Consider the following 27,630-nt stretch of genomic DNA (forward strand, 5'->3'; position numbering starts at 1 on the left):
CCTATTGTTGATTAGGGTTCAATTCTCGTTCCATCACTCAATAAATATGGAAGAACAGGTTTAGAAAGCCAATTACTTTTCATGGAGCATGAGCATAAGCCAATTACTGACATTTCTTATAGTTTGGAAAACAGATCGGAAAAATTAGCATCAAGTAGCCAAATAAAATTTTGGAAAAATCAAGTTGTGTTCGTGAAAATGAATTCTAACTCTTTGATTATATTTGTACGGGTTTGGACAAAACTCGATATAATTTTATTTTTCATTTTGTTCAAATTCACATAAATCCAAATGTATGATCCAAAATACAAACTCCCAAATACACGATTTGTGTATTTTATTTAATCATTTTTTTTCAGATGATACTATGCGTCAACGGGCCCGTAACAAGGAGAGTAGCAATGTATAGAAAATAAAAAAAGGGTGACCTTTAGAAAATAATATCGGAGCCAATGCATGCAATGTAGGGGAATCATTCTTTTGACCTCTTTCTTATATATATATATATATATATATATATATATATATATATATATATATATAAATGTTGTAATAATGGTGTATGATCATTAAGAATGGTTATGGAGCATTAACATTTTTACAAGGGTTTGAGTCCACACTTGAGTTTTTGGACACTCCATTGAAACCTATTGTATATTTTTTAGAGTATATAAATACTAAAATATAATATTTATCATACACAATATGTTTAAATATAACATTGTGCTCTATATTTAAGATATTTTTATATTCGGGTTCGGGTTTTCTAATGGGCGAAAACCGAAGTTGCTACCTTGGAAACCATCTACCAAGGCAAGAAAAAATTAATATTAAAAAAATACTAGCCATGAGCATGTGCTACGAGCTATCATGAAGAATCATGGATGATAGTGTTATTGAGAGTTGGGTGGTATTAAAATATCAAATCCTTATTTTAAGGGTAATAAAAAGTTTTGAGAATTTTAAAAAATGTTACCATTACTTTCCTTGTAATCGAGAACTTGGAACTACAAATCTTTAATTTAGACTTAAGTTGATTTGAATAGAATAGAACACAAATTTATCTTAAATTTCGTTCAAATTTATGCAGATCAATACTTAAAAGGCCTGAAATAGAAGCCCTTAAACAGAAACTTACGATAATTGTTTAAAGAGAATCATCCCTTTTTCCGAGGAATTATCAAATTAAACTACTTGACCATGTCAAATATCATATTACCAATCATATTTCGAGATTTTAGGTAATTATTTTTGAGATAATTTTGTCTATATGAATAACTACCGCTTAAAATTACTGATAATTAAAGTACGTGATTACTGTCTAAAATATAACATGATTAGACAATCCAACCTAATAACTTCTTCCATCCATTTTGTAGTTGGATGACACTTAAAAAAAAAAAAAAACAGCCCGGTACACAAAACTCCTGCATACGCTGGGTCCGGGCGGACCACAATGGGTTTATAGTACGCAGCCTTACCTTGCATTTTTACAAGAGGCTGTTTCCACACCTCGAACCCGTGACATCTAGGTCACATAGCGACAACCTTACCGTTGCATTTTATAATTGGTGACCCTATAATCAACATAAACCAATAAGATCGAGTGTCCAAAAATCTCTTTTGCATATACATTTTCATTAAAATGAATTTCTTGGAAATGGGAATGTTGATGCCCTAAAAATGACACACCAACATAAGAGTTTTGTGAATCAGGCTTTGCAATTTTTAGAGAACATACATATACATACATATAATAAGCATTTTCAAGCAGCTATCAGCTCCTGAGAAAGCTCCAAGGTCCTGTTCCTGTCCCTATCCTGCAAATGCGGCCAAAGGAAAATACTTCTGTGTTAGCCATTAAATCAGGGTCACTTACGACCAATGAAAGAGGTTCTACTAAGGTTACATTTGATTTGCAGAATATCTATTCCTAAGAATAAAAAAGAATACGATGAAAATATAACAAAAATCATTTAAGGATATACAGTAATTTTTTAAAAACACTGATGCAAAAGCTTGTGTTATTCCGAAAACATAGAATAGGATAGGAATAGACATTCTTCTTCGTTCAATTCATGTCATAGATTCATAAAAGTTTATGCATTGTCATTTGTTTTGTGACAACAAGGCATCTTCTTTTGTAAGCTAGCCATTAAATTCTTATTATTATTTGTGGCAAGGATAGAACCAAAGAATGAAGAAATAAAAGTGGTTTCCTCGAGCTTTGAGAAAAGCTGAGAGCCATTTGATCCCCAAGAAGAAACATGTTCATGTTCTCTTTCAACAAGAAAATTACCTCCAAAAGCCAGCAAATGCTCGTAAACTCATATAGATGGATAAAGCAACCCAAATGCCAATAAAGCCATGACTGGAGGACAGTACAAACAAGCACATGATGCTCACTATTGCGACCAATACCTAGGGCCAAAAAATTGAAAAGCAAGAGTAAGTGTGTTTTCACCATGCAAATCAAGTTCTATTTGAACACTGTTTATCTATAAGAAAATGGAACAGCCAGAGGATGTAGACTTGCCATGGAGCAGGCAGAATATGCAAAATCAGATGCCCCAAAGTTGATTCCATCAAAGACGAAGGCTAAGGCATTCAATGGTTGAGTTGCTGCAACAAACTAATGAACAAAATGTGGAAATTATCAGTATTAACATTCTTTTTTATTGAGAGGTTGTGTGAACCCAAAAACATGCACGCATGAGAGAGAGAGAGAGAGAGAGATACCGGGATACCAAAACTCATGAGTTGCAGAACATTGATGTCCTTGCTGAATAGTCTCAATGAAAACTGTAATAAGACTATAAGGGTGATGGAGAGCACTAAACCCAGGGCCAAACCTAACTGCAGAATAAAAGCATACTCAGTTTTGGTTTGAACCATAATATGACTACTAGAAAGATTGAAAGCTTAAAACCCAGGGCCAAACCCAAGTGCAGAATAGAATCATATGCAAATCTGAAAAAGAAAAAGAAAATGAACAATATTCAAGTCCAAACATAGTTGCACCTGCAAGACACGAGAAGCAGTTGCTGTCACCTTGTCATAATCCTTTCTTGCAAATGAGCTTGCAAGGATTGCCTGAAAAGTGAAATTCAAAACTGAAATATGCTAATGGATAACTTATCAAGTACAGGATTTATGACTAATTAAGATGCTGAAAGCGAATGTTGAGCAGGTAATTTCTAAATATAAGAAAGAAGAGCAGACAGTGTTCATGATTAACATTAAAATTTTATTTATTTATCTTGATAAGTAACCTAAAAAAAGATCATCAATGCTCAAAGTGAAGATCAAATTGAATTAGTATTATGGTTTTTGAAAATGTTAATTTACAATTTCTTTTTTGTATTGTGCTGTGTTCATTCCCTGGCAAGCAAAACACACTTTCTTCATTAAAAAATTTACAAAATTGGTCACATAAAATCAACATGATCTCTACTGCATGCACTAAAAAAAATCTATTACTTACTTGTCCAGCAACAGCCAACCCGTCAGCAAGCAAAGAGGTCGACAGCCAAATTTGCAAGCAAACTTGAAATGCTGCCATAGATATTGATCCCTGCCTTGCTGCCAGTGATGCAGCCAGTGTCACGCAGAATGTCACAGCTATTACCCTTACTAGTAACAGAAATCCTGGATATGGATGCAAAACAAGATTACCACTTTGGCCAATGCAAAAGTTTTAAACAGTTTTCTGAACTGTTCTCTCAGAAAACTAAGAGAAATTTATTGAAGAAACAAGTACAAAGAAAATATGGTAAAAATTGAATAAAAGGAAAATCACCAATCCTAAGAAAAGAGTGACTTGTTAGTTTTAGGAGTTTAAAACATCTATGTTTCAAGATATTGATTATTGAAAATGCGTATTTATCAAAATAAATAAATAAACAAGCTAAAACTTCATCCAAATTTCCTCTTCCAATCAGAAATGCAGAAACACATTTATAAAAAGGATAGAACCAAAATTCCTAAACAAAGAGCTCAAGTAACAGAAGTGTTAAAGCTTGATATACACTGTTGGCCAACAACCTAACATCTTAAGCCTTTAGGTTAATGGTTGCTTAACATGGGTGTCAGAGCTATTGTTGCCAAGAGATCCTGGGTTCTAGTTGTTGCCCACTTTTATTGTGTGGTGGTTAAAGAATTATCCTATTCACTTAACAGGTGTTTTTTATCCCTTGTTTATCTCTCCATGTGCAACAGGGCTGCACATGCAGGGGAATGTTAAAGTGGTTGCTTGATAAAAAGAAAACATATTTGGTTTCCAAGATTAATCTTTGTCCAGCATTTGCAATCCCATTAGCAGAAATACATGATTTTCTCCAAGTTATGTCAATTTAACTCTTCAAATGCAATTTGATTCACTCAGGGAAATAAAAATAAAAACTTAAGCAGCAGGAAAAAAAGCACATGTATGCAGAGAATATGCACGATTTTGGGTATGAATCCCATCTTTTGCCTAGCCATAGCCTACTTGAAAATGTCTTTCGACATCATTATCAACAAAATCCATGAGAGAACAATGACACGACAACAACAAAACCAAGTCTTAAGTCCCACTAAGTGGGGCCAAGTATACAAATCTTTTTTCCGTATTTTGCATGATTTAGGGGGATATCCTCACAAAACTAGAGTATTGTCACAAATCCAATCTCAATCCAAGTTATTCTAGGTCTACCCCTATCCATCCTACTGCCCCTAACATCAACTAAATCATTCCATCAGACAGAATTATATTTTGATATATGTTGCAAGATTCCAAACCAGCTTATCTGTCATTCCCTAACTTATCTTCCACAAGTTCTATTCCTAACTTAACATGGACGTGTTCATTCCTTACTCTATCTTTCAGGTTTATACTGCTCATCCACCTCATCGACTAAAGCCCATGGAAGAAGGTAAGTGAATAGCTCCTTGGGTCCACCCTCAGGGCCTATGTGATTGGGGTACTATGGTGCCTGCAGTAAACAGAAAAGTTATGGTTATGCATATGCCCTCTATCGAAAAAGGGAAAAAAAAATATTGGGATCTTCTACAAGGTCTATTGATGTTTATGGTAAATAATGACCAAATGAGAGAGTTGTTCAACTGTGCTCAGAGATGGTTATAAAGAGCTGAGAACGGAAAATCTCATGGTAATATCCATGTTGTAATAATTTAAAACCTACATCACCTGGCAGATCAAAAAGGGAAAAAGGAGTTTCAGCCAAACATAAACATAATTTGCAAGTCAGCATTCATGTAGTCAGAAAACAATTCCAACATTTAATTATCGAGTTAGTCAACTTAAAACCATTTTTATAGCTCATAATCATTCTCATTGAATCTTGAGAATGGAAAACATGAAGATGGATGCATCAATGCAGTGAAACCGTGAAAGGCAAAAAAATTGTAGATGAACTTACAAAAAACCAAATCCCTCACCATTTTTTAGAAACCGGCTGAATTGTAGATGTTTGACGCTTGGGGGTAAGAGATTAACTTGTTTCATTAGTCTCCACAAAAGTATCAATGACATCAAGTACCTGAAATGACCACACACAGTAAGAAATATCAGCAATGTTCCAATTAGCAAAGAATATTAGGACATTAAAACAAAAAAAAAGAGTCTTAGCAAAGCAAAGGAGAAGCCAGAAAATTGAATCTAGAAGCATTTTTTAAATTTCCAAATAGATATGACTTACTGAGATATAACATGAGCAATGGCTGCACCACTGACACCCATGCGGAATACAAACATGAGTATGGGGTCTAAAATGATGTTTGCTGCATCTCCGATGACTACATAAAAAACAAATAAAACAAAGAATAAGATTTAAATGCAAATAAAAATATAAATGTCAATGTGGGTGAAAAGTATTTTTTTTCCTGTCGAAAAGTGAGCATATGCATTAATCTATGAAATTATGTTTAGTAGAAAATTCAAGATATACTGCCATAAAAAATATAATACATATACAAGACACACTGGCCCTTTCCTTTTTTATTTTTTTACAGATAACATAATATGTATTAGTGTCTACACAAACACAAATACACTTTCATTTGGAGTGAACGCGCTTATACATGTTTATGCGTGTCCCTGTGAATCTGTGTATAAGTTGCATATCTGAATCCATAAAGTGATTCACATGCCGACATTTATATACATGTTTATGTATGTCCCCGTGAATCTGTGTACAAGTTGCATATCTGAACCCATAAAGTAGTTCACATGCCAACATTTATAGTCCCTATTTAATTTCAATTTGGTAATTTTTCTTATTTAATTTCAATTTGGCAACCGTGTCAGAATTCAATTTACAAGACAATAAACAGCCACCCCATGTGCTTATCTTAACCAACGAACTGTATCATTGCAGATGTCCAAGTCTTCATAATAATCTCTGTAGTGCACACAGTTAAAACCACCCAAACAACTAAAACTTTTATCAAGAGAACATACAAGGTGCTCGATATTAAATAACAAAATAAAAGAAAATAAAAATTTCAAAATGGGGGAAAATACAAGACTAGCTTTCTAGTTTTTGTTGGCAAGAAGAACCGCGCACAAACCTAATGCAAGGAAATGAAAGAAAGTGATAGAAGACGTAAAATCATCAATTTTTCAAATTCATTATTTAAGGTCAAATTAGTCTTAAACTTACAACAACAACAAACCAAGCGTTACGTCCCACTAGGTGTGGTTCAGTACATAAATCCTTTTCCCTGAAAATTAATCTACTTGTTTATAAAAAATAAACAACCCTTAATTGGGAGGGAACCCCTCAAAGACACCGGGTACCCCACCAAATAAGGGGTGTCCTTACACACTAGGGGCAAAGATAGAGAGAATTGTAGAAAAGCATAAAGCATAGGAGGAAGAAGGGAGGGAGGTGGCTGGATATAGATTAGAGAGAGAGAGAGAGAGAGAGAGAGAGAGAGTTGATAGGAAGATGACAAAGAGAAGGGATAAATGGCGCAAGGCATGGTGTGTTGACCAGCAAAATTTTATGTTCATGGAGAGGTTGTATTTCTCTCTTTGCAAGGCTATTCATAGATAGCCAGTCCAACCACCATCCTTATTTAGAAGGGATTGAGATTCTCTCACTCTTATTCCTTCACTCACCTATTGAGATTTGAACTTACAACCAACCCACACGCTATCCACTCGGGTATTTGAATTTGCATATGATATTATACCTTAAACTCATGAGAATTTTTAATTCAAAAAATAAATCCATAATCACCCCTTGGAATTCTATAAAACTTTGTAGTTGTATGCCAACTGATTTGCCTTGACTGAACCACCTAGGTGATAATTTGATTCTGAGCGAGGTTTGCAGGTAGGCAACCCAGCTTGTATTTCATGTGATCCTTATCCCATTTTGGTTGGTGAAACCTTGCTCCTGATGCTCAGCCATGTAGATCAAGTTAGAACTGTGTGGCCAGTCCGACGACTTCCATGATAGGAACACAAAAATGACACAAATGTCTCCGAATGTGATTGAAAGTCAATATCGGCACAACCTAAGCACTGGTTGATTATGAAGTTGTTAAACAATTGAATTGAGAGCTACAGATCACAACCTAACTTACATGGAAAAGAAATTGACAAAATCATACAACCCAAGCATGGCCAATATTTATCTATCTTCCTAGGCTAAACAATTATCTGATTGGTCAAATTGTGGCATAGACAACACCCCCAAGCATGTCATCCTTAGAGCACATTTGACGAATCAAGCATCAAGGATACAAATCCATTATCCTATACATGTTTTGGACCAAGACAAACAATGAGCCTCACCCACCTCCATTGCTTCATTAATGATAAACTCATCTCCATTTAAGTCTGTTGCCCTTTCCTTAATCGTCCGAGCCCCGAGATACAGAATGACGCCCAGATAGCTAGCGTGTTTAGTGTCCTTGTAGTCATCGAGGTAATTGGCAAGCTTCAAATCATAATCCCCATCATGAGTGAGCTCAGAATCCTCATATACTTGGAGGTTTTTAGATTACCACTTTACCTTAGCCTTCAAGGTTTGGGCCAACATGTATATCAAGCTTTAACACTACCCTACACGTGCAGCCTAACAGCACGTGGAGAGATAAACACACAATAGATAACACCCATTACAAGGAATACAATAACTTTTTATTTAAATGTGGGCAATGAGATTAGAACTCACGACCTCTTGGTAGCCAGCTTTGATACTATGTAAGCTTTTAGATAAAGTGGTAATCTAACAATTGTGGGCCGACATTTTATATCAAGCCATCAAAATCTTCATGCTCAATGGGATTTGAATCCTCCTTCTCAATGTAATCAAACCCTATAATCTTCATAAATGGAGGGCTTGGTTTCTACCTTTTCTTTGATGTAATCAATTAACAAAAATAAATTCAGTTTAGGTAGGGGGATTCTTCTACCCCCCAAGTTGTTGTGAAATCAGAATGAATAATTTATGTATTTCTGGAATAATTTTGTACAAATCAATACACAATATTTATAATACAATCGGAAAATCTAAATACGGAAATAATCTCCTAAAAGAATCTCTCTCAAGAATATACAATTCTCTACATATATACTTCCCTAAATTACTCCAAGATACTCAGCATTTCTACACTCCCCCTCAAGTTGGATCATAGATATTGATCACATCCAACTTGCAGATGAAATAATTAAAGTTCTGTCGGGCTAACCCTTTGGTAAAGATGTCGGCAGTTTGTTCCTTGGTAGGTACATAAGTCATACAGATGGTTCCTTCTTCAACCTTCTCTTTGATAAAATGTCGGTCCACTTCTACATGCTTAGTCATGACATGTTGAATTGGATTGAGAGAGATATTGATGGCTGCTTTGTTGTCACAATAGGGTTTGATAGGAAATTTCACCAGGATCTGTAATTCTTCCGAGAGTTTCCGCAACCACAATCCTTCACATATCCCTTGTGCAACTGTCCTGAATTCAGCTTCAGCACTACTTTGAGCCACTACATTCTGGTTTTTGCTCCTTGAAGTTACCAAATTTCCCCATACAACGGTGCAATATCCGGTAGACCTTCTATCTTCCGCTGGTCCTGCCCAATCCGCATCTGTGAAAATTTCTACTTCCTTGCATTCACATTTCTTGAAGAGTCCTTTGCCTGGAGAGCCCTTGAGGTACCTGAGGATCTTGTACACAGCATCTAGGTGAGTTTTTTTTTTTGATGAATGCATGTGTTCGCTTACCACACTTACCGCAAATGCAATGTCAGGTCTAGTATGTGATAGATAGATTAGTTTACCAACCAATCCCTGATTCCTCTACTTTTCAACTAGTATTCTACAGTCTTCGACCCTCTTTACTGCTTCAATCGAGGTTTCACTAGGTTTGCATCCAAACATGCCAGTTTCGGTTAGGAGATCAAGGATATACTTTCGCTGAGAGACACTGATACCCTTTTTTTATCTAGCAACTTCCATTCCCAAGAAGTACCACATTTGTCCCAGGTCTTTAACTTCAAACTCAACAGCTAGGACTTTCCAATCTTTCCATCTTCACTGTATCATCTCCAGTTAGGATTATATTATCAACATACACTATCAAAATTGTTTTTTTACCACTTTCAGACTGTTGGAAGAACATAGTGTGATCTGATTGCCCTTGTTGGTATCCTTGGTTCTTTATCACCTTCGCAAATCTATCGAACCATGCTCTGGGAGATTGCTTGAGTCCATAAAGGGACTTCTTGAGTTTACATACTCTGTTTCTTCACCTTTCTTACTGAAACCTGGTGGTATCGTCATGTAAACTTCTTCTTATAACTCGCCATTTAGAAATGCATTCTTAATGTCGAGTTGTTGTAGTGGCCAATCTAAGTTAGCTGCCAAGGACAAGAGGACCCTAATTGTATTCAATTTTGCCACTGGTACAAACCTCTCCGTGTAGTCAATACCATAGGTCTGTGTAAACCCTGTTGCAACAAGTCGGACTTTATACCGTTCAACTGTCCCATTAGCTCTATATTTCACTGTAAATACCCATTTGCAGCCTACTGGCTTCTTCCCTCTCGGCAAATTCATAACATCCCAAGTTCCATTTTTTTCCCAGGGCCCACATTTCCTCCATGACAGCTTCCCTCCATTTCGGAATCTCCAAGGCTTCCTGGATATTCTTTGGAAATTTTATCTTGTCAAGGTTAGAGGTAAAAGCACAATACCCTGTAGACAAAGTTTTATAAGACATGTATTTTTACCAAGGATATAAAGTACATGACCTAGTTTGTTTTCTGACTGTAATGGGCAAATTGATGTCATCAAGTGCAGACTTATAAGAAGGAAGCTCATAGCCATCTATTACCTGATCGGGATTGGGCATTGACTCATGGTTGCTCGAAGCTATCACCAATTCCAACTCTCTTGGTGCCTCAAGTATGAGATTCTCCATGTTCTTTGTTTTTGGCTTTCTTGAGTAAACAAGTATTTCCTTGTTATTTTGTTTTTCTGCATCTCCCCCTGGGTTTAAGTGGTCTTTTGCACATGATAGGTCGGGAAATGATGCAATCGCAGACTCATCAACAAAGAAATCAAAGAACCGATCTTCACTCCACTTCTCCCCCTGAAGAGAGGGCTTTTGGAAATAAGGAGTGGTTTCAAAGAACGTGACATCAAGGCTAACAAACAATTTTTTTGTGACAGGATTATAACATTTGTAGTCTTTCTGAGTAGGAGAATAACCAATAAAAACGCACTTAATGGCACGAGGTTCCAATTTATTCATATTGTGAGCATGAACATGAACAAATGCAGTACATTCCAAAGATTTTCAAGAGAGATTGGAGTGGAGCCAAGAGTGGGGAAAACATTCTTGGAGTTTCTAGAGAGGAGTGGCAAAAGAAAGAACCCGACTAAACATTCGATTAATGAGATGTGTAGCTGTTAAAATGACATCGCCCCAAAAATATTTTTTCATATTTGTAGTGAACATCAATGTCCGAACTACTTCAAGAATATGCCTATCTTTACGTTCAACAACCCCATTTTGTTGAGGGGTCCACACAGGAACTTTGATGAATAATCCCATTTTCTTGAAGATAATTTCCCAAGAGAGTATTGAAATATTTTGTACCATTATCAGTACGCAAGATTTGAATGAAAGTTTGGAATTGTGTTTGAATCATGGAGTGGAAACTAATAAAAATAGAATGAACTTCAGTTTTATCTTTCAATAGGTAAACCCAACAAATACGAGTGTAATCAACAATAAAAGTAACAAACCATTTCATGTGAGTGCGATTAAGAGAGCGTGAGAGCCCCCATAAATCACTGTGAATCATAGTAAAAGGCTTGGATGGTTTGTATGTGGATTTTGGAAAGGAATTACGATGGTATTTTGCAAGTTCACAAATCTCACACTGAAAATCAGAAGACGTCTTATTTGAACAAATGGAAGGAAATAAACGTCTTAATTATTGAAAATTTGGATGACCCGTCCTAGAAGATCATAACAAAATCTCATTATTCCTAGAAACGGATGCAGAATCACAAATAGCAATTTAACATTATTTACTCACATTAGCCTCCTCAGAGTAGTAGAGTCCCTGCCACTCCTTAGCACATCTGTCTTCCACGATGATAGATCCTGAAAAACACAATGAGAGAGAAGAAATTTAGCAGAACAATTAGAATCTTTAGTTAACTGGCTAATGGATAGTAAGTTGCAGGATAAATTAGGAACATGAAAAACGAACTCTAGTGTGATGGAGTCAGAGAGTCAGATATTCCCTTTTCCTGTGACAGACGAGAGTGATCCATCTGCAACTTTAACTTTCAAATTTTCAGCACAGAGTGAATATGATGAGAAAAGATGATAGGCATCAGTCAAGTGGTCAAAAGCACCAGAATCAATAATCCAAGGAATTTTGGATCTAGAGGTTATACTCAAGGCTTGCAAAAAATTACCTCTTTGGGCTAAAGAACCCGAAGAAATAATTGTGGAAGATGAAGCTCTATAATAACTAAACGAGATCTGGTCTGCCAACCTAGATAGACCCTGCCTCAACATTTTCTCATCAATCCCAATCTCTCTGTCGGAACCAAAAACGTCAAAGTCTCGCTGCATTCTTTCCTCTTCCTCTGGTGTGAAGTCATTCTTTATGTTAAATGTCTTGCGTATCTCCTCTAGAGTTTTTCCCTTGATCATGTCTTGTTGACTTTTTGAGTCCGATCCCTATTTTGATGCTAACAAAGCACCGGTATCTTATGTTTGCATTTTGTGTGTGAACAGGTTTTTCATTTCAGCACGAACATAAGATACTGAAAAATGGATGCCAACAGGAACATAAAGCTCACACTCTCCTAGCGAATTTTATGGAAAATGAAGAGCAAAATAAGAAGACATTTTGATTCTACTTGTATTGCATTTAATTTTTATTACTTTGCTTTGTAATAATGCATGCATCTGCATGATATGGATGAAAGCTCAGAACGACCGTAGATAGACTCTAGGGACCAACACACTTCACAGAAAACCTTTTACTTAACAATTAAATCATACAAAAAGGTTTAAATTGGTTAGGGTCAAAATTGGGGCAAAAACAAAGCCTTCGGTCAACCGACGTTGGATTTTTGGCTTAGTTAAAAAGCCTTGGTCGACCGAACCCTTATGTACTAAATGACTCGGTCGACCAAACCTGCCACATGAGGCATGTGCTGTGAAGCCTTGGTCAACCGTACCCACCATGCACAAATTAGCTCAGTCGACCGAACAGACCGTAGGCCAGAAAGTCAAAAATTTGACTAAACCTCGGTCGACTAACCGATTTGCGTTATAAACGCTTTGATCGACCGAAGGGATGAAAGTCAAATATTTGACCTGTCTCGGTCGACCGACCCATTATTGAACGCACCATCCTCGGTCGACCAAACCATAAAGTGTCTGACATCCCAACTACTTGGTCGACCAAACCTTGTAGTTCAAAATAGCCTTGGTCGACCAAACCTCAAAGATGGTCAACTGAACCTAAGTCATGATCGACCGAACCTACAAAGGGTTCAGAATCGCCCTGAGATGGTCGACCAAACCTATAGTTTAAAACTGCCTCAGTCGACCGAACTTATAAAAGTGGTCAACCGAACCTTTTCCTTGGTCGACCGAACCTCTCGAGTTGGTTATTTTTTATCCGCTAATCGTCATTAATTTTTCACTAATTGTTTTCTAAAATTACCGGCGTATCCCCAACGCTCATATTTTTCACAAAGTCTATATATATCCAGTCTATATATATCCCCTCATAACCTCAGATTCGCAACTTCGATTAACGTCCAATTCCTCTCAAAATATTTTGTTAATCAAAGTTCCCCCAACAACATTTTTATTGAAAAATCTTTTCTTTGGGGCTCCTAATCTCTTTCACTTATTACTTTTGCAAAATCATTTTTGAAAGAGAAGTTTTTGTGTAGGCATTTACTTTAGATCATCCACTCTTTCATAAGTTTTGTTCTTCATAAAAAAAATTTTAAGAGTTGGATTAAAGTTTTTCCCGATTATTTTCTTCGTAAATATTCTTGGGAAAAATTTTCTATTGCACAAATATTTGTAAGCTTAAATCCCAGATTCTTCAAATATTTTTATTTTGCAAAAATCATTGTTGGAGAACATATTTATCATTTATATATAGTTATATATATTATTTGTGCGAAATTTATTTGAAAAGCAAAACCCTAGGTTCTCCTATATTTTTATTGAAATATATTTTTGGGAGAAAATTTATTAGGGACATATCTTTGAGTATTTTATCATACACATCATTTTCTCAAAGATTGAAAATATTGTTTTGAGAAAACACCCTTTCTTTGCTAAGCATAACTCATATCATATTAGAGTGTATGTATTTGAGTTTTAATGATGTACATCTCTGCTTGTATTTAGAAGCATTTCCATATGTACAAAAATGTTTTAATGTATCGGTTGGGTTCAACTCAAAATTGAACTGAGGAATCTCAGTCCCGTAAGTGAGACTGGTTGGGTTAAGCCCGGAAATTGAATTGGGGAGACATGTCCATACCTCAAATCCACTCAAGCTGCAGTGGATGCTCCCACTAGTACTTCTAGAAGTGGAGGTAGCATCACCATACATATTCTCCATCCAATAGTGCATTTCCTTCTTCCTTCAACAATCGGCCTGATCACCGTTAGCACCTCTTGAAAGGTGTGGAGGCTGCATAGTGATTCTCTTCAATTGCTTATTTCTAGATTGCCATCAAATCAGAATTGTTGAGTCTGGCTGGAATTGGCAACACAATGTCATCATTGTCATTCTTTCCTGCTTCTCTAGTAGCTGGCGGCATGATGGGTCCCACCAAACAATCCAAAAAGATGTTTATATAAAATAAACACCTCTAAAAAGATAAGGATATTGAGATATGGTAAGTGAGAGAATAAGAACTCTCAAGTGGATGAAAAAAATTAGGTCCTCCAAGAGGACCATGCTAGTCCTTCCATCACCACCTTCCCCACAACGTCCAATGAAATCACTCCAAACAGTGTGTCCCATGTGGGTCCAGCAGGCCCTACTGTTTGGAGTGATTACATTGGACGAGAAGACAATGCTAGTCCTTCCAAGGACTTAATTTTTTCTACAACGACATAGGGTGCCTTACCCAGTATGGGATTTCCTTACATGATAGGGCCAAAGATAGTGAGAACCATAGAAAAGTAGAAGCATAGAAAGAATTAAAAAGGGAGGTGACTTGACATGAGAGAGAGAGAGAGAGAACGAATAAAGGTATAATTGTATGTTCATAGAGAGGTTCCCTTTTTTATTATTACAAGGTATCTATAGATATAGCAAATCCAACATCCAGCCCTAATTACAAGGGATTGAGATTCTCTCAATCTTATACCTTCACTCAGCTTATTTGAACTTGAACTTGTAACTAACCCCACAAGCTAATTCTACCAAGGTATTTGGATTTGACTGCAACACGTTGGCGATAATTTGATTATGGGCAATGACTGGATCCTCTCAGCTGGGCAAATTGTCTTGATCCAAGTCGAGCGTGTGAATCTTACCACGTTTTGGTTGGGTGACAACTTTTGATGCTTGGCCACATAGATCAAAGTAGAACCATGGGGCTGATCCTATGACTTAAATAGGTGCACAAAAATGGCACAAATATAACCAAATGAAATGCTTTAGATAATTGGATGTATAAACAACCAATGTGATGGAGCTATTCTATGTGTTACAGGGTATCTTAAGTCACAGATAATGAACCCCTCACAAAAAACATATCAATCATCATATCTGATATTAAAAATCTAAGCTGCATCAAATATTTCATTTTAAATTTTCACAAACTCATTGAATGTGTGTTAAACAGATCCAAATGGCTTTGTTTCCATGGGATGTTCAAACAAGGACTCACATATCTCAAGGAAGTTGTGGAATTAGGTTCCTTCGAGGGGAAATTGATGATTGTACAAAAATTAAAGGATGCCCTTGCGTTGGGTCCAGCCCACATAAAATAAAATATAAAAAAAGGCCCATGTGAGTAAAGCCCATTAGGGCAAATTAAAGGATGAGGCGGCAGTGTGTGGAGCCACCGCTGGCAACAAAAAAAGAAAAAAAGAAAAAAAAAGGCTGTGGCAGTGTGTGCTTTGTAGGGCAGCCGCACAGTGTGTTTTCTTTGGGGAGCTGTGCTGCACGAGAACAAAAAGAGGGCAGCCGCAACTGTGTGTGTGGCAGTGTGTGAAGCAGCAGTGCAGTCTTCATCAACTCGATGATCGGAAGGTCTTTTGTGATCCGATTTTGCTGAAATTTGGCGGGCACATTCGGGATTTGTCGACCTTCGATCTGGACGGTGGAGATCTGTTTCAGAGCTTTGGAAGACCTGATTTTATAGTACTGATAGTAACTGCATTCAGGTGACTTCTTTCCGCTCATTCTTATTCTATCACGATTCTTTTGGGAATCCTTTTTGCTCTAAGTTTGTGAGCATTATTTGTGATTGTACTGTTGTAATTTTTGCCTCTATTATAGTGAAAATTTTATTGGGTCTCATAGGCCCCGTGGTTTTTACCCTTCACATTGGAGGGGTTTTCCACATTAAAAATCGTGGTGTTCCTACCGTAGTGTGTGATTTATTATTATTGTTAGTTGGTTATTTTTGCTCGTCATAGATTTAATTTTTGGGAAAGATTTATCCGCTGTGCTAGTTGTCTTGTTACTTTCCCAACAAGTGGTATCAGAGCTTGGTTCATATAAAATATGGAAGACAACGTAGGTACTATATGCAAGCTCACAGGTTCAAATTATTCAATTTGGAAACCAAAGATGGAGGATATTCTTTATTGTAAGGATTTATTTGATCTAATTGAGTTGGGTAGCAATAAGCCGGGGGAAAAAAAAAAGAAAAGAAAAAAACTGGAGCTGATTAGAAGAAAATGCATAGGAGAGCAGTTGGCAAAATGAGACAGTGGGTGGATAATAGTGTTTTTCATCATGTGGCTCAAGAGAGAGATGCCCAAATACTTTGGAAGAAGTTGGAGAGTTTTTATGAGAGAAAGACTGCTCACAACAAAGCTTTTGCAATTAAAAAGCTTGTAAATTTGAAGCTTAAAGAAGGAAAATTTGTTACCGAGCATTTGGGCGATTTCCAGAATTTGGTAAACCAGTTAACCAACATGAAGATAATTTTAGATGATGAACTACAAGCTTTGTTGCTATTAAGTTCTTCGCCAGATAGTTGGGAGACTGTTGTAGTCTCTCTTAGCAACTCAGCCCCAAACGGTGTGTTGACCCTATCGTTTGTTAAAGATAGCTTGTTTAATGAAGAGACTAGAAGGAAAGAAATGGGTACAGATAATACCCATGTACTTGTTACAGAAGATAGGGGAAGAAGCCAATACAAAAATGAAAGGGGTAGAAATAAAAGTAAAAGCAAGTCAAGGTTAAGATTTAAAAATCTTGTGTGTCATTATTGTGGTAAAAATGGTCATATCAAGAAGCACTGTTACAAGTGGAAAAGAGAAAATAAAAGTAATTGTGACAAGCAAGAAAAGAAGGATCAGGAGAATAATGATAGTGTTGCCACTACTGTTGGAGATGATTTGGTTCCTACTTATGATGATAATGTAATTAGTGTTGCCTGTAATGAAATTAGTTGGGTGGTTGATAGTAGTGCTTCTTTTCATGTGACATCAAGGAAGGATTTCTTCAGTTCATATACTTCCAATAACTTTGGAGTTTTGAAGGTGGGAAACGATGCTGTGGTACCGATAGTTGGCACTGGAACTGTTTGCTTAAAGACCAACAACAGAACAGAATTGGTACTCAATAATGTCAGGCATGCTCTTAGTGTTCGTCTACATTTGATCTCTGCTGGAAGACTTAATGATGATGGATATTGTAACTTCTTTGGTAATGAACAATGGAGACTTACCAGAGGAAATTTAATTGTGGCCCGAGGTAACAAATTTTCTAATTTATATTTTATGAATGCTTCTATTTGCTTGAATTATGTGAATGCAGTTGATAGCAATATCACAACAGAGTTATGGCACAAGCGACTCAATCACATAAGTGAGAAAAGACTCGATTGCTTGGCCAAGAAGAATTTGATGTCAAGCTTAAATGGTGCAAAACTAAAAAGATGTGTTCACTGTTTGGCCGGGAAGCAGAAAAGGGTTTCATTTAAGAGCCCTCCTCCTTCCAGAAAAATAGAGTTACTTGAGTTGATTCATTCAGATGTTTGTGGCCCCAATGAAGGTAATGACACTTCGTGGTGCACTTTATTTTGTTACTTTTATTGATCATCATTCAAGAAAACTCTAGGTTTATGTTTTGAAATCCAAAGACAGGTGCTTGATATGTTTAAAGATTTTCTGGCTTTAGTTGAGAGAGAACAGGAAAGAAGATAAAATGTATTCGCACTGATAATGGTGGCGAGTATTGTGGTCCATTTGATGTGTACTGTAGACAACAAGGCATCCGACATCAGAAGACACCTCCTAAGACTCCTCAGTTGAATGGTTTGGCAGAAAGGATGAACAAAACACTGGTAGAGAGAGTCAAATGTTTGCTTGCAGAAGCAAAACTACCTAAATCATTTTGGGGTGAGGCATTATATGCTATTGTTCATGTAATTAACTTGTCTCCTACTGTTGCGCTGCAGACTGATGTCCCTAACAGAATTTGGTATGGGAAGGATGTTTCCTATGACCATCTACGTGTGTTTGGCTGCAAAGCCTTTGTTCATGTGTCTAGGGATGAAAGGTACAAGTAAGATGTCAAGGCAAGGCAATGCATTTTTATTGGGTATGGTCAAGATGAGTTTGGCTACAGGTTTTATGATCCAGTGGAAAAGAAACTTGTGAGAAGCCGTGATGTAGTCTTCATGGAGGATCAAACCATTGAAGACATTGGCAAGACAAAAAATTCTCAGTTTCGGGATAGTGATGACTCAGTTGACTTGGATCTGATTCCTTCTGAAAATTTTCCTGATACAGTTGCGATTGGTAATCAGTATGATACAAAGGCAGATGTTCAGAATGATCATGTGGTGGAAGATCACAAAACTGTTGATGAGGAAGGTACTTTGAATATTGAACCACCTACAACTTCACTCAGGAGGTATACCTGAGACCGACAGCACTCCACAAGATATCCTATAGATGAGTCTGTTCTTCTAACTGATGAGGGAGAACCAGAGTGTTATGAAGAAGCCATTGAAAGTGAGCAGAAGCAACAATGGTTTAGTGCAATGGAAGATGAAATGAAATCTTTGCATGACAACCACACTTTTGAGCTGGTAAAATTACCTAAAGGTAAGAGAGCTTTGAAAAATTGGTGGGTCTATAGATTAAAACAGGAAGAGAATTCTTCACTCCCATGGTACAAAACTAGATTAGTTGTCAAAGGCTTTAGTCAGAAAAAAGGAATTGATTTTGGGGAGATTTTCTCACCGGTAGTGAAAAATGTCGTCAATCCGTGTTGTTTTGAGCTTGGCTGCTAGTCTTGATTTGAAGGTCGAGCAGGTGGATGTGAAAACTACTTTCCTCCATGGAGATCTTGAGGAAGAAATTTATATGAACTAGCCTGAGGGTTTTGTGGTGAAAGGTAAGGAGAATTATGTTTGCAGATTGAAGAAGAGCTTGTATGGCCTAAAACAAGCTCCTAGAGAGTGGTATAAGAAGTTTGAGTCTGTCATGGTTCAACAAGGCTACAGGAAGACGACTTCGGACCATTGTGTATTTATTTAAAAATTCACTAATCATGACTTCACTATTTTGTTGCTTTATGTTGATGACATGCTCACCATTGGTCACAATGCTTCTAGAATTGACAGGTTCAAACACGTGTTGAGCAAGTATTTTGCCATGGGAGACTTGGGACCAGCGAAACATATTCTTGGCATGAGAATCTCATGTGACAAAAGTGATAAGAAGTTATGGTTATCTCAAGAAAAGTATATTGAGAAGGTACTTCAATGATTTCACGTGGAGAAAGCCAAAGTGGTAAGTACTCCTCTTACTACACATTTCAAGTTAAGTAGTAAACAATCTCCTTCTAGTGATGAAGAAAAGAGAGACATGGAAAGTGTTCTATATGCATCTGCAGTTGGTAGCTTAATGTATGTCATGGTTTGCACAAGGCCAGATTTAACTCATGCAGTTGGTGTAGTTAGTAGATTTCTCTCTAATCCAGGTAGAGAGCATTGGAATGCTGTGAAATGGATTATGAGGTATCTCTGTGGTATAGCTGATTTGAAACTCTGTTTTGGTTCTGAAAAACCTGTTCTGGTTAGCTATACAGATTCAAACATGGTTGGAGATTCGGACTCGAGGAAATCTACTTCAGGTTATTTGATTACCTTTGCAAGAGGAGCTGTGTCTTGGCAATCCAGGTTGCAGAAATGTGTTGCTTTGTCCACTACGAAAGCTGAGTTCATTGCAGCAACTGAGGCATGTAAAGAGTTATTGTGGATGAATAAATTGATTCGTGAACTTGGATTCACTCAGAAGAGGTATGTGTTATTCTGTGATAACAAAGTGCTATTCATTTCAGTAAGAATTCAACCTTTCATGGTAAATCAAAGCATATTGATGTGAGATATCATTGAATTCGAAATGTTTTGGATTCTAAGTTGCTTGAACTTGAGAAGATCCACATTGATAAGAATGCCGCTGATATGATGACAAAGGTGGTGCCTCGTGCGAAGCTTGAGTTGTGTGCCGAGGCAGCCGGTATCAAAATTATTTGATAATCTTAATGAATGTCTCCTTCCTCTTATGGATTGGAGGGGGAGATTTGTTGGGTCCAGCCCACATTATAAAAAAAAAAAGACCAATGTGAGTAAAGCCCATTAGGGCAAATTAAAGGATGAGGTGGCTGTGCGTGGAGTGGAGCCACCGCTGGCAACAAAAGAAGAAAAAAAAAAAAAAAAAAGGCCGTGGCAGTGTGTGCTTTGTAGGGCAGCCGCACAGTGTGTTTTCTTTGGGGAGCTGCGCCGCACAAGAACAAAAATAGGGCAGCCGCAACTGTGTCTGTGGCAGTGTGTGAGGCAGCAGTGCAGTCTTCATCAACTCGACGATCGAAAGGTCTTTTGTGATCCGATTTTACTTAAATTTGGAGGGAACATTCGGGATTTGTCGACCTTCGATCTGAACGGTGGAAATCTGTTTCAGAGCTTTGGAGGACTTGATTTTATAGTACTGACAGTAACTGCATTCGGGTGACTTCTTTCCGCTCATTCTTATTTTATCGCAATTCTTTTAAGAATCATTTTTGCTCTAAGTTTGTGAGCATTTTTTGTGATTGTACTGCTATAATTTTTGCTTCTATTATAGTGGAAATTTTATTGGGTCTCATAGGCCCCGTGATTTTTACCCTTTACATTGGAGGAGTTTTCCAAGTTAAAAATCGTGGTGTTCCTACTGTGCTGTGTGATTTATTATTATTGTTGGTTGGTTATTTTTGCTCGTCACAAATTTAATTTGTGGGAAAGATTTATCAGTTGTACTAGTTGTCTTTTTACTTTCCCAACACCAAGTGCATACCTTCTTTTTTTGGAGTTCTAGAAATTTTTTTCACCGGAGTCCTCAATCCCCCTTTCTAATGCCTCTTGGGCTAAGTTTTTTATCTATCTTCGGCTGTTTGACTTCTGTTGTACTTGGTTTGGCAACCCTTGGCGCCCTTTAATTTCATCTCTATTCATGGTTTAAAAATTGGTACCTAACAGCCATTACATACTGCATCGATGGCTTCCAAGACCGTTACAAGGCAATATCTTGGAAGTCCTCCAATTTACGACCATAACAGCAATAATGGACCATTATAGGCATTACAGACTGTTATAGTCCATTACAAGCCATTACATGCTGTGAATGATAAAGGAGGTTTTTGATTCCTTTCATCTTCCTTTTATATATATATATATATATATATATATATATATATATATTTTTGCATTTGTTACTCTCTTTTCCCTTTATTGAAGCTTAAAAACACAATTTTAAGTTGGTTTGTTTCAGTTAGTAATATTTTATAAAAAAAATTCAGGATTTATTTTCTTGGACATTTAGTATGTAATTTTTTAATAACTAGCATTCAAACAAACTTGGGTTTTTCTCTCATTAAATTACATATTTTCATATGCTAAGTTCTTTCAATTTTATTTTTTTTATGTTTTTCTTACACCAAATTAGAGACAAAAATACGTTATATTGCTAAGCATTTTTGTTCTTGTTTAATATATGACCAGTATGACCTGTCTATATTTTATTTTTTAGATAACCAAAAACCATTACAGACTAAAAGAGTACTGAAGATGGCATTCTATATTATATATATATGATTTCTTAGTTAAACTTCACTTCTGATCAATAAAGTAGTGAAAAGTAGCAAATGCATGCTTCTTCTCGCCAATAGCAACTAAAGCAACCAAGATGAAACCCAATACTTGTAGTATATGTCATATATAAATTGAATAAAATTTACTAAAAATCATTTAAAGCATTAGTATGTAGGATTCTAAGATCAAAACGTGTGAATTTATATGTTTTTAACAAGTTTGCTAATGCAAAAGATGAATTTATAGATGAGGCATGCATTACCCATTACATAACATTCACAATGGCCACAACCATTACACCGTGTCCATTGGTTATTTAAAACCATCACTCCAAACCTTATTTAAAATTTAAAAATATTTTTTTAAAAAAACTCACATATCATGCTGATTTGTCCACTAACACCTTCTTAGATTATATTCTTTATTAACATAGACATATCACATGTACGTTAAACTTATAGTATTGGCCCTACTCGGTGTTAGCCATGGCCACTAACATAACTAAAAACACCACAATTGACAAGCCAGAAAGGTGTCTTAAACATCTGAATGCCACAAATAAATGCTCGCTCTGTGTGCATGGACATAGATGCATTTGTGTCTATGAGAGAAGAATGAAACTATTGATACAATAGAAGAAATGAAAAAATCTGTGAAAGCTAGCATTGCTTACTGGTAGCATACAAGGGAGTTTTTGTATCCTTAAATCCTCGAAATACCCCTTGCATGGCCAAAGAGAGGAGAACAGCAGGAGCACCGAGGGACCTCAATGTCAAGTACTGTCTTGCAGGGATTAGCATTGGAGAATCCTATTTAAACCAAAGTGTTTGATTATGGTTTTTCATTATACCATTATAAGCAGAGTAATAACGCATGAGAATAATATTTAAGAAAATAGCACAGAAGAAAGTTTTGAAAGAAATGTAATGTTAATTGAAATGTAAATTCAGTTTGACAACTGGTAACTAAAAAAATATACAGGACATGGAATTATTTGAGGCAGGAAAAAAAAAATCAAAACACGATAGAGATGCAAGACTTCAATCTTTAACATACTCCTACATTTTGTTACTTGGAAAATGAGGCTGCTTTGTTGGAGTTCAAACTATAGTTTTGAATCTTTAGATCCTATGCCAATTCAACTCCCATTAGTTTCCATTTTAAGTACAAATTACTTCTAAACTGTAGTTGTGATTCATAATTACAAGCATCAGTTTGAAACTAGGAGTATAACCAGTTCCAATAATCCAACTTCTGCAAAAAGATTTATCGAAAAAGATAGTTTTCAGCATGTAGGATGTTGTCATGCCACTGTTACAAGAACAAGATAATTCTCTAGATGCTGGAATCCTTATTGGCTTCAATTTCAAGTAAGCTTCCCAAAGTGAATTTGTTGCATTAGAATCTAAATTATTTTGTTGTGTCACTTGGACTAACAGATGGTAATATTGTAAGTACCATCAAACAGTTACATTTCATTACAATAACAATTGGTTTCTTCCCTATGATTGACATTCATTTAGTAATCTACGCAGTCCGGATTAGTGTGGGAGTCGTTTTTTGTCCACTATGACACACAAGGCACAAGGAGGCAAGATTACGTTTTTGTTTTGAAAGCACAGTAGATCAGTCAATCAACGTATGTATTCTGCCTTTCTGAATGAAAGAAAGGGGGGGCCAGGGATACACACACAACCATTCATGCCATCAGTCATACATATAAGATCAACAAGACTAACCGAGAAACTACCTAAAAAACATAGGGCCCATTTGTTGTGGAAAATATTTTCCATTTTCAAATTTTTTTATTTTTCAAAGGCAAAGAATTATAAAAATTTTAGCTTATTTTTATAACTTTTCAATATTCATATTAAAAGGGTAGAAAATAAAGAGTTCGTTTAAATGAGCAAAACAATTTTTTATTTTTGTACTTTTAGATTTCAAAATAGTCACAAAGAAGATAACTTGTTTTCCAATTTTCCAAAATTTATATAAGGTAAATATGTAGAATCATGGATTTTGGAGCTTGAATTTGGATTTTTTGTGGATTCAAAAGAAACTTTACATATGCAAGCTAAGAATTAGAAATCTAGAAAGTAATGAAAAGATGTTTTCCAACTTCTCTATATATATTTGGAAATTTGGAAAACAAGGTGAAATTATTTTAATCATTTGAAAAATAAGAAATGAAAAATAAGACTATTTCCACAAGAAAATAGTGCCAAAACTATTTATTGTTGTTTATTTATTTCATACAATTTTGTAAAAATGAAAAATTAGCTAACAATTTTGTAATATTTAGAAAAATAATATGAAAAAAGAAAATTGTTTTTTCACAACTAAACGGGCCCATAAATTTGTTTTCAAGAGATGACTTTTAATGATAAAAGCATTAAGGCCTTCCATATTTGATTCAAGCAACTCAAATAAGCAATACATATAGAAACTAAAGTAACTCTACTGTTACCAAAAATATACTTACAGAATGTACGCCCATGAAGTTCAAGATTGACTTTGCACCACATATGAGAAATAATGCTTGGATGATGCCAAGTACACCACCAATAACTAATGCTGATGAAGCTGATGGGATATGCCTCCTTTCATGCTCAGATTTGGCCTCTTTTGTGTTGGTAAAAGTAGTGGACGATGACTTGTCAGCTTACAATTAACAAAAAGTCAAAAAATGTTAAAATGGTAGAGTTATTCAAGTACCTAAGTACGCTGAAAGCCATATTAAAATGCAATTTACTAGTGTAAGTGATATAATAAAAATAATAATAAATAAATAAATAAAAACAAAAGAAAAAACACACCAGCCTGTGGTATCAGCTGTTCCTCTTCTTTGTCGAAGCCTTTCTCAAAACTTGCTGTTTCTTGTAATTCAGTGGTCAAAGTTTTATCAGTATCTTCTTCAGCAACAAAAGATGTTGTAATACTGACAAGTGGGAAAATTGCAATTCTCGATGCTTGGTTAAAAGCAGCAATAGAAACTCCAACTGCAGCAAGCTCCACAGGACCTGTAGGGATTAGGTAGGGAAAAAAAAAAAAGAAATGTGAGGCATTATTACAATATAAAAATTTAAAAACTGATATTCAGTGAGAAGTCAAAGAGAACTTATGACAAATTAAAATATTTACACCTAAGAAGAAAGACCTAAATTCTATAAAGGATTTTAGAAAGTGTTGGTAGATATTTTGATCCAATCAATATGATATAAGTTGAGCATAAGAATCAAGGGAAAAAAAAAATGAATGAACAAGTACAATAGGCTCGCATGATTGTATCAAGGGTCCACATTATATCCATTTCCATTGGCATTCATTATAAATAAACTAACCCTATACTTGAAAGAGGCCTTGGGTTTGGATTTGTGTGAATTTGGATAAAATGAAATACAAAATTGTATTGATTGTTGTCCAAATCCACCCAAATCCAAACCCATGGCCTCTCCCCAAACGTAGGGTAAGTATATTCAGGTTGAGGGACAGAACTAAGACAAAGAGAACTTATAAGCTACTGACAGATACTTAAGAAAAAGAAATGCTCTTATAATATGCAAAAGAAGTATATAGAATATGGTCTCAGCAAAACTAGGGGTAGATGTAAGCAGTATAAATTTAAGATGAAAAGCTAACTGACGTGAGATCGACTAATTTAGATCCATTATTTACAAGGTGAAAAAAACTAATAAGGATGTCATCATATAATTAAAAAGGGGTGGATGAAATTAAAATGGAAAATTGAGGAAGTGATATCTAATGATTGATGATGAATGAGAAACACATTAAAGGACAAAGTTGTTAAGTGATCATATCAACCACGCCTTTAAGTGCAAGTCCATAAAACTTGAACATCTAAATGAGTTGTTTAGATGGATGAGTTATAAGTTGATAACACAAGTATAATTGCTGCAGTTAAATAGCATGGCTCAAAAGGGATGGTTAGGGTTAGGGTCAAAGATCCAATTCTTACCATATCTCTCTTTCTTCTTTTTGCTGAGATAACGCAATAATAAATTCACACAAAAAAATTTGCTTATATATGCACATTAAGGCATATACAAATATCTAACAGAAGCATGGCTGTACCAATGAAAGCATGTGATAGAGAGGAGTGATCCGAGTGACTAAGAAATGAAGAGACTAATGGCAGAGACAAAAGAGGAGGCATGCATACACAAAGCATCTGACTCAGAGCCTTGGAGGTATTTAAGAGATACAATTTTTCACATTACTTCAACAAGACTGTGCTCAATATTCTAAATATTGAAAACCCACATTAACAGTTTTTATAAAAATATGAAAATAATAATAATATATTAAAAATTATGAAAATGACAGGTCAAAACAGGAATTCATGTCGTAATTTTTATTACATTTTGCATTAGCACGCACAACTTCGGGCTTGTTCTTCCATCTCTTGTATTTCAGCATTCTACCAAACATTATCCTTAGAATATGATTATGCCATTTGGAAACTGAAAGCTACTATTACCAATTCCCAAAAGGGAAAAAGAAAGAATTGGAGGTTTACTAAGTTATGATCCATAACTGTTAATTACCAGTTTCCAAGTTCTTCTACGTAGTCTTGCATTGACATAGTTCCACAACCATAAATTAATCTATACATGGTGATATCCCAAATTCTTAACTCCAAGCACAAATAAATTCTTTTATTTAGACAGAGCACCATAAGCTAGAGAACAAATAATTTATATAGACATAAACAGCAAAGACAAACCGATATGGCCAATGAACGCCGTGTCAATTAGAGAAGCAACTGGATCTGCTGCTAAAGCCAGTGCCGCAGGGAATGCAATTTGAGCAATCTCTTGACCTAGCTCATCCTTGTTGAAGACATTGCTGCCCATGCCACAGCCAATTTACACATAAGCTATTTATTAATAATAAAAATCAATTCATATTCCATCTTCTTCTAAATAAAAGAAAATTAAAACATAATGCAATACTCGTTACCAAGAAAACAAACCCCTAACAAATTAACATCGGCTCATAATACACATCATGCATGAAAATTATACAAACTTCAATCCTGGTTTGGCCTACGTGATTTGCAAAACTTTAATTTTCACTGAAACTCTAGGAAAATCAAAAGATGAAACATCCTAAAAACTATCCAAATGAAAAGAGCAACTCAAATAGTACCTTAAGTTCTTCCACAATATAGAGACCGGCATCTTGCCTCTATCCTTCCACATAGACGAAACACCATCTATGCCCATGATTGGAATCTATGACCCTTTCAACCCCTCATGCAGAAAATTTAAAGGAATCAGCAACCCAGATCCTCCCAAGAAAATTCCATACCTTCACTTTCATGCAGAAACAAACGCAGTCAATGAAGTCTTTTTGAACAAAAAATTTTAGCTTACAGAAAGAGACAGCTCAGAGAAGAACAAGGACGAGGTGCAGCAGGAGGAGGAGGAGCCAACCCAGAAAATTTTTTGGAAAATATTATTGAAAAACAAAGATCAAAAAAATGAGAACCCAGAAACAAGACTGCAGAATAGTATCGGAGCGGTGGGAACTGGAGAGCTTCAATATTCCTTTTTTATATAAAAAAAAACAAGTGCGAGAAGGAGCATATGAAGTTGGTTTGACCCAGTTGTTGAATAAGCCTGCCTCACCTCAGATACGACATTTCGCATATTAGAACAGTTCCTGATAGTGAATCCGATTCAAAGTCGTCGGACAAGCAGAGCAGAGCCACATTCCTACTTTCAAGAAACGCAACAAAATTAAAAACAAAAAAAGAAAAAAGTTGAACACT

General features: G+C 35.9%; 1 protein-coding gene across 4 annotated transcripts; it reads right to left on the minus strand.

Annotated features, from left to right (window-relative positions):
• Nucleotides 1-1,607: 1,607 nt before the first annotated feature.
• LOC131167376 (protein DETOXIFICATION 42-like) lies at nucleotides 1,608-27,630 on the minus strand. 4 transcript variants are annotated; one of them, XM_058126173.1, is made up of 14 exons: nucleotides 27,488-27,630; nucleotides 27,006-27,099; nucleotides 26,581-26,702; nucleotides 24,653-24,856; nucleotides 24,319-24,497; nucleotides 22,510-22,645; nucleotides 5,700-5,796; nucleotides 5,440-5,540; nucleotides 3,485-3,648; nucleotides 3,022-3,093; nucleotides 2,740-2,856; nucleotides 2,537-2,632; nucleotides 2,300-2,421; nucleotides 1,608-1,820 (listed from the first exon to the last, which is right to left on the minus strand). In XM_058126173.1, exons 2-14 carry the CDS (start codon nucleotides 27,080-27,082, stop codon nucleotides 1,778-1,780), a joined length of 1,530 nt encoding a protein of 509 aa, XP_057982156.1. In that variant the 5' UTR covers nucleotides 27,083-27,099; nucleotides 27,488-27,630; the 3' UTR covers nucleotides 1,608-1,777. The 4 variants fall into 4 exon arrangements, with proteins under 4 accessions (XP_057982156.1, XP_057982155.1, XP_057982154.1 ...); XM_058126172.1 differs by having other exon boundaries at nucleotides 27,006-27,167; nucleotides 27,488-27,629; XM_058126171.1 differs by having other exon boundaries at nucleotides 27,006-27,172; nucleotides 27,488-27,621.

The sequence above is a fragment of the Malania oleifera genome, chromosome 11 (assembly GCF_029873635.1).
Source record: "Malania oleifera isolate guangnan ecotype guangnan chromosome 11, ASM2987363v1, whole genome shotgun sequence".
Lineage (NCBI taxonomy): Eukaryota > Viridiplantae > Streptophyta > Magnoliopsida > Santalales > Ximeniaceae > Malania > Malania oleifera.